This window comes from Arachis hypogaea, chromosome 4 (assembly GCF_003086295.3).
Source record: "Arachis hypogaea cultivar Tifrunner chromosome 4, arahy.Tifrunner.gnm2.J5K5, whole genome shotgun sequence".
Taxonomy (NCBI): domain Eukaryota; kingdom Viridiplantae; phylum Streptophyta; class Magnoliopsida; order Fabales; family Fabaceae; genus Arachis; species Arachis hypogaea.
In genome coordinates, this window is record NC_092039.1 from 128,271,337 (window position 1) to 128,279,345 (window position 8,009).

General features: G+C 28.5%; 1 protein-coding gene across 1 annotated transcript; it reads right to left on the reverse strand.

Moving 5' to 3' along the window:
- Positions 1-264: 264 nt before the first annotated feature.
- LOC112744973 (cytokinin hydroxylase-like) lies at positions 265-4,323 on the reverse strand. Its single transcript, XM_072234247.1, has 4 exons — positions 3,867-4,323; positions 3,263-3,731; positions 2,782-3,151; positions 265-913 (listed from the first exon to the last, which is right to left on the reverse strand). The coding sequence occupies exons 1-4, from the start codon at positions 4,150-4,152 to the stop codon at positions 494-496; spliced, it is 1,545 nt and encodes a 514-aa protein (XP_072090348.1). The 5' UTR covers positions 4,153-4,323; the 3' UTR covers positions 265-493.
- Positions 4,324-8,009: the final 3,686 nt, after the last annotated feature.

An 8,009-nucleotide genomic window follows, 5' to 3' on the forward strand; every position in this document is an offset into this window, starting at 1 on the left:
AAAGTGTTATGGGGTATCAAAGAGCTTCTAAAGAAGCAGCCCTTTGATTTGTTTAATTTTAAATTAATTAAAGCTTATCTAAACAACTTTTTCACCAATTTCTTTATTAATTTATTATCCCAAGCTAAGGGTCACATCGGCGAGTTGTGCTACATGGTTTTTGACCTACTAACCTTAACTTGTGCATTATTATTAGAGATAAATATGTGTACTTTCATTCAAGTTTTTTAATAGTAACTAGTTAATTAAATTTACATATCCTAATGGTTGCAATAATAATCATTATTATTTCATCTCTATCTCTTCATATTGTAAAAAAGTTGAAAATGAAATAAAAAATTACAAGAATGCTCATCAAGATCATCAACACATGATCACAACTCGCTCCCCGCATTTTACCAAAAAAGACCCAAAATTTTAAAATTAACAATAAAAAAAGAGAAAAAGACCATCATGCCCTCAATTAGTAGTAGTAGTAGTAGTATACGGCTCATCATGTCTCCAAGGGCTTCAAACAAACTTGAACTCCATACTTGGGCTTGATAGTGAGGACAACCACAGGGGCATGAAGGTAATTTTCAGAAATGGTGAAGCTATAGCGAGAGATTAACATAGCTAATATGATCTTAGCTTCCATTAATGCAAATGCTTGCCCAACACAATTTCTAGGGCCAGAAGCAAATGGTAAAAAACGACCAGGGGTATATGACTTTGAAGTAAACCTCTCTGGATTAAACTCATTTGCATCTTTGCCCCATAATTTTTCACTGTGGTGAATGGCCAACACAGGGATCCAAATTGATAAGCCTTTAGGGATATAAAGGTCACCCAATAATATATCTTCAAATGCCATTCTTGGTAGCACTAATGCTGGCGGATAAAGCCTCATTGACTCATTTATTACCATATGCAACTGCAAAGGAAAAAAAAATATATCAACTTTTGTTAGTTCATTATTGTGTAGAGTTAGTGTATCTAAAGTGAAAACTCAGGTCCAGTCGACTTCACGTGAAGTTGATTGGTGAGAACTCTTAGATGATTTGACTAAATTTTCATCTAATGACTTTCAGCTATTAACTTTTCACGTGAACTCGACTGCACCTGAATTTCCACCGTATCTAAAATATTCTTTATTATATGTAAGTTATAAAAAAATTATATTAATATTATTTTTATTATTTTTAACAAATAAAAGCATTAGTACTTATTGTCCATTGATACATTACTATATATAATTTGAAAAGTTGTAATATAGAAAAAATTTTAAGTGTACCGTCATACCGGTGTATCAGTGATATTTAACCGTTGATCTTAATTATAAAAAAATATATAATATATATAATTAAAATCAACTGTTAAAAATTACTAATACACCGGTATGACGATACACTTGAAAATCTTCCTATAATATATACTTGGAGGAAGTGCTATAAACCATTGACCATCTTTTTTTGGGGGAAAAAATCTAGCTTTAAATTTGGTTCACATGAATTTGCCATTTTCTATATGGAAGGAGAGAAAAAAAAAAGTGAAATATTTTCGAAGTGGGTAGTCATGAAAATTGCTGTGTGAAGTAGAATTGGGTCAACTCGTTTTATTTCCTTTTTGGTTTTTCTTTTAGAGAAAATTACAAAAATGTGAAATAAAGCCTCAAAGATTATTAGCTAAAACTACGTGCGTGTACCAATCTTCCTTTTCTTAATAAAAGTATGGTAGTAACGTTATTCAGAAAACGAATTATAATTGCTTTTAGCTTTTGAGCACTATAAGATCCATTCCCCCATAAAATAAAATAAATAAAAATCTGTTGAGCACTTGGAAGCTCTAAAAGTAAGATAACCCCCATTATAAAAAAATATTTTTGACAATATTACCAACTACCGGCGCACGAGTGCAAAGATGATCTTTCAATAAATTATATTTTTGGACATATCTAGGTTAGCTACTACATTAAAATATTTATTAAAATACTTTCCTTTCTAAAACATCATGCTAATAATTACTTAAAAGCCTAGCCTCTTAGATTAATTAGGCTTTTTGGTTTAAGAAAGAATCTACTTACATACAGCTTATATAAATAAACTTATTTATAGGATACTTCATTTTTATTTGTATGATCATTTTATTTGAGTTTAATCATTAATGACCTAGTTAAAATGTTTTCTAAATTTGATTTGTACACTATTTTAAAGGTCATTGTAGTGTCAATAGGTTCTATAAGTACTAAAGACTAAGAGTAACAATTTTTATATAAGAAATAACTTTTACCCACCTGCCACATCCCCTAAAAATTAGTCTACAATGAATCTTTAATTTCTCTCTTCTTTTAAATAACATACACATTGGTTTCACCTTCATCAATCACGGGAAAGGGAGTTTAAAGGGAATAAAGAAAATGTGAAGAGGAATATATATTCTTTTATTTTTCAATTAGAGAATATACTTTTAAAATGTGTATTTTTTATCTACTTATTTAATTTCAATAGTGGTATTCACTGAAGGTATCAAGTTAGAAGTTAGAATTCAAAAAAAGAGAGAATATTAGAAAGAATAGAATGATCTAAATTAGAATGGTTATAATTATTAATATAAAAGTGAAATATGGTCTTATATATTAGTTTGACTAACTAACAAAATATTATGAACTGAGTTATTATTCTATAATGTACTCTAACCTTCTTTATTCACATATGATAAAATATTAAGTTTTTATGTAAATTGTTAAATAGATTGAAATGAATTGAAAAAGCAGTAACTAAGTAAAAAAATACTGAGACTTACAAGAGTGAGCTTGGAGAGTTGATCCAGGGAGGGAATTCCAGAACCATTACATATGCTTTTAAGTTCATCTCTAACTTTTTGTTGCCAAGAGGGATTTGATGCTAACAACATAACTGTCCATGTAAGTAACAATGCAGTGGTTTCATGGCCAGCAAAAAAGAATGTCTTACATTCATCCATTACCAACTGAAGATCCAAACTATTTTTCTTTTCCATCTGGTTCAGCAACATTCCTAACAAATCATTTCCATACGACTCACTCCTTCCAATTTCGACGCAGTCTTTTCTACTCTGTATTATTTCCATTAATAGTTTCTCTACTTCCATCTTCAACGACTTTATCTCTCTGTTATACTTGCTCGGAAAATACCTAATTTAAATTTATAACATAATATCAAAAATTTTATACGATAAACGATAAACGTGTATATTAAAATTCAACCATCATAAACAAAAGCAGAAGCAGAGTATGAGTACGTACCTGCTTCCTGGAAAGCAAAGATGGCGACTAGCTTGAGCACAACGAGTCTGCAGAACTTTCAGAAGATGGAATATCTTCTTGCCCTTCTGGTAGCTTGTGCCGAACTCGGTTCTAGAAATAATATCAGCAGTGAGTTTGGTCATGTATTCGCCAATCTCCACTTCGGTTCGGCCACTATCCAATGCGTTTTGCAGAGATTGAAGCATTTCTTTGGTGCATTCAACCATGTGCCCTGCATATCCTTTGAGCCTGTCTCCGCCAAAAGCAGGGGCAACGATGTGGCGTTGATGGTACCAATCTTGGCCATTGGCCATCAACAATCCTCCTCCAATGAAATGCTTTGATCCCTGCCTTTGGTGCCATGACCGCCCGGAAACCGTGCTACATTTAGAAAGAAACTCTCTGATCAATTCTGTCTCTGCTATACACAATCTTGGTTCCGTTCCGTTCCAATATACAAATCTCTTACCTGCATACATAACTACATCGATTAAATATATGTATTGTTATTATTTTTTTAATATATATTTTATATTTCAAAACATGTACTCTATTCAATTTGATAGCATTGTTGTTTAATGGTTGATATGGTTTAGTTACAGACCATATTGGGAGGACCAGAGGAGAAAGTGCGGGAGGAGGCGACCCACGATATCATGGTTTATGGTTTTCATGTCATTAGAGGTTGTTTTGGAGATAAGAGAAGCCATGTCCAAGATGTTGCCGCTGAAGAATCTGGGCTTTGGGCCACGGACGCCTTGCATCTCCATGATCTTCTTGATTCGCAGCGGGGTTAGCCAGTAGCATGAGATGGTTTCATAGGCCACCTTAAGTAGCAGACTCACCATCAATGTGCCCAAAAGAAGAAGTGTTACTACCACCATAGCCATGGATGGCACCAACTATTTATAAATATATTTATATTGGGTTAGTTGCTAAGTGGTATGGTAATCTCGGGAATGAATTTGATGCGTAATTCAACATCTATATATAGTAGGAATTTGTGGGGGATCCCTTCATTTTATATACATGATCATATACTAAGTTATTTTACAAAACTAGTCATCACTTCACAGATTTCTTCCCTTTCTTTACTCAAGTTTCTTTAATCATTTATTCTCCTCCCGTCATTTAAATTATTTCATTTCTTTATACTAATTAACTATCTATTAAATTATTTTATTTAATATATTTATTCATTAATTACTTCTCACATGAATATGTTTTAGAAGATAATAATTAAAAAAAGAAAAGTTTTGGGCCAGCAATTTTTTAATAAGTTGGCCAACATTTAACTATAAAAAAAAATGAATGATTCTACACCGTTGGATTTAATCTCATACTATTAAAAATACTATTAATAGCCAATTGATGGTAACAAAAAGTTGCTGACCCCTATCACTCCTCATTACAAAAATATGCGAACATTTTAATCAAATACTCCAAATCGATAAATAATGGTTATTATTTGATCATATTAAATGTATACTAAAATTAATTATCAAAATCAGTCATTAATATATAATATATATTAAAATATAAAATACACACTAAAAATAAATTAAATTATACATATATTTATATATAATACATAGTATTAATTTTAGTGGTTGATTTTGATTTTGTATTACATTTAACACATAAATATTAGGTGACTAAGAATAAGTTTGGATTGATTTAAAAAAAATATATTTATTTTTTCATTTTTTAAAGATTTTTTTAAATAGACGTGCTTGTTTCGGCACCATTAAATAGATAGAAAAAAATTTTTCAATGAAAAAATTATTTTTTAGTGAGTTTAGCAAATTTTAAGCACTATAAAAATTTAAAAAAAAATTTGAGAAGTTACAATTTACATTTTTTTAAAAAAAAATATTTTTTACATAATAAATAAATAAATAAATACTTTTATCTTGTTGTACCCAAATAATTGATAAATAAAAAAATATTTTACATGAGATATCTAAATAATAAAATCACTTCTACTTTTCTAAAAAAATCTTTTAAAAAAAATTCGAATTTTTTTTTTAAAGTTGATGAACTCAAAAGCTATTTTACATTTGGATAAATTTTTTAAAAAGAGCTTATAAGTATTAAAAATGACTTTTGTTTCTTTTTTTTAAAGCAAATTATAATTAGTTTTTAGAAAAAATCAATAATTTATTTTTTAATAAAAATATTTTTTCTAAAAAATATATAAATAAGTTTAAAATTAAATAAAAATATTTTATTTAAAAAAATATATTTTTTTATTCAAAAAAATCAATCCAAACCAACACTAACACTTTTTCTTTGTTTTTACTTCAAATTTGAAGTAACGATAGTCAATTTGTTTTCTTTCTAAATATATTTATCTCCTAACATTTCTTTTATATTTAATAATAAAATAGGATGTATTGAATCTAGATACAACAAAAAAAATAAATACCAAAGGCTTTTTTTTTTTCTACATACATAACTTTGTAAAAGCAAGCAGAACCTGAATCATTAGTAGGGTGAGTTGCTCTGCCAATATAAAAGTTTGATATAAACAAAACAGGGTACTCATCTTTACTTGTTTTAATTTGTGCTTATGCCAATGATCTGCCCTGCTATCTTGAACCATGAATAATTCCATCCACAACTACAAGATTAAGAGAATTTGTTTGCCTAATTACACCTTAACACTCGCGCTATTACAAAGTTAATATATTCTTTCTCCAGAAGACTCTTTTTTTTTTTTTTGGTTGGGTTCAAAGTTTCCTAGAAGACTTTACTTAGTCATGTTTGGAGACTAAGGATGGCATGATAAGAACCATGCAAAACAAGGGAATTAAAAACTGTTCGTGCAGTCAGGGACGGTGCGATAATGTGTGCACATAAATGGTAAAATCTTAAGGTCCACCATTAGAAGAGGAATATTGGAATTATTGCAAATTGATTTTCTATATTAATCTTTATTGTTAGATATAAGTACAAGTAGTAAGAAATTGATTTGAGTCCACAAAACATTTTACTGACTCTAAGACACTGCCTTTGTTTGTAGAGGACCACAAAACATTTTACTGACTATAAGAAATTGATTTGAGGCCACAAAACATTTTACTAACCTTAAAAAATTGATTTGAGGTCACAAATATTTGACAGATGAGATATGAACAAAAATATTATATTTAGATATATTAAATTAATGTATTTTGTGTCAAAAAAAAAGACACAGAAACACTATCAAGAAATAATTTATTTTTTATTTTATTATTGTTGTGAAACATTTTACTGACTCTAAGACTACATTTATTTGTAGAGATAGACACATTTTACTGACCACAAAAAATTGATCTGAGGCCACAAAATATTTTACTAACCCTAAAAAATTGATTTGAGGCCACAAATATTTAACAGATGAGATATTTACAAAGATACTGTATTTAGATATATTGAATTTGTCCAAAAAAAAAGACATAGAGACACTATAAAGAAACAACTTATTTTTTATTTTTTATTTTATTATTATTGTGAATTTTTTATAATTATATTTCTCTTCCTAAATTTTTTGAATAAAAAAAAATTAAACTTTCATAATTTATTTTAGTTTATCATTAAACAAAATATATATTTCTATTTTTTTAATTTTATTCTTGTTATTTTATCTTATCCTATTTTCAAAAAAATGCCTAAAACAAGTGGCATCCAAGTCCATGGCTGGACATCCCTTTTTCTCCGATTCCCTTTTCTTTATTGACTATTGAATTTATATTTTTAATACAGTAGTAATGACAAACATGTTTGTGTTATTTTAAAAAGTGAAAAGGGTTATTTAAACATGTTCAACTTCGGTTATTAATCTAATTCACTTACACCACTGATAACTTCTTCTGCACGATAAATTTAATTAATCAAAGGACATCATTACGTTATATGTGTTATGAGATCGTTCATACATAAATCTTACTTGATCAGTATTCATACTAATACTCCTATATATACTAAAAAAAGAGAGAAAGAAAAAAGAATTTAAAAGAAAAAAGAAAAAGTAAATCAGGTAGGTATAGAAGAAGTAAATTTTATGGGAAAGTTTTCAAATGTACCGTGGTATTACAATAATTTTTAATCGTTGATTTTAATTATATATATTATAGGAAGATTTTTAAGTGTATCGTCATACCGGTGTATCAGTAATTTTTAACCGTTGATCTTAATTATATATATTATATATATTTTTTATAATTAAGATCAACGGTTAAAAATCACTGAAATACCGGTATGACGGCACACTTGAAAATTTTTCTATATTATATATATTTTTTATAATTAAGATCAACGGTTAAAAATCAATGAAACACCGGTACAACGGTACACTTGAAAATTTTCCAAATTTTATGATGTCCTTTCTTTTTATAGTGAATTTGGTACTATATATATTTTATATAATAACATCCCATACCTGCATATCTATAGGTTAAATAAGATCCTAAAAAAAATAATTAAGTAGCACACACTGGCACTATGAGGACCAGCCAAAAATTGTTTTTAATAATGAAAATGATGAATTGGTCAAAGAGGGATCCCCATCGAATCCACCTCTTCATGTTTCCTACTTTATGTTTTTAATTGAATCCCACTGTTTTTTGCTCGTTCGAATAGCTAAATACTTCAATTTAAATTTGTTATATTTTGCGAGAGTGCTTTGTAGGCACTGATAAAAAAGGAATTTACGAAAAAAAGATTAACAAAATGGTATATATATATATATGATAAAACATTTCAT

Bases quoted from the DNA above. Each gene is read 5' to 3' on its own strand.
- LOC112744973 (XM_072234247.1), bottom strand. From the start codon at position 4,152: ATGGCTATGGTGGTAGTAACACTTCTTCTTTTGGGCACATTGATGGTG. The intron at 3,152-3,262 runs GTACGTACTCAT...AATTTAAATTAG, and splicing joins CTTTGCTTTCCAGGAAGCAG to GTATTTTCCGAGCAAGTATA. The intron at 914-2,781 runs GTAAGTCTCAGT...TTTCCTTTGCAG, and splicing joins AACTCTCCAAGCTCACTCTT to TTGCATATGGTAATAAATGA.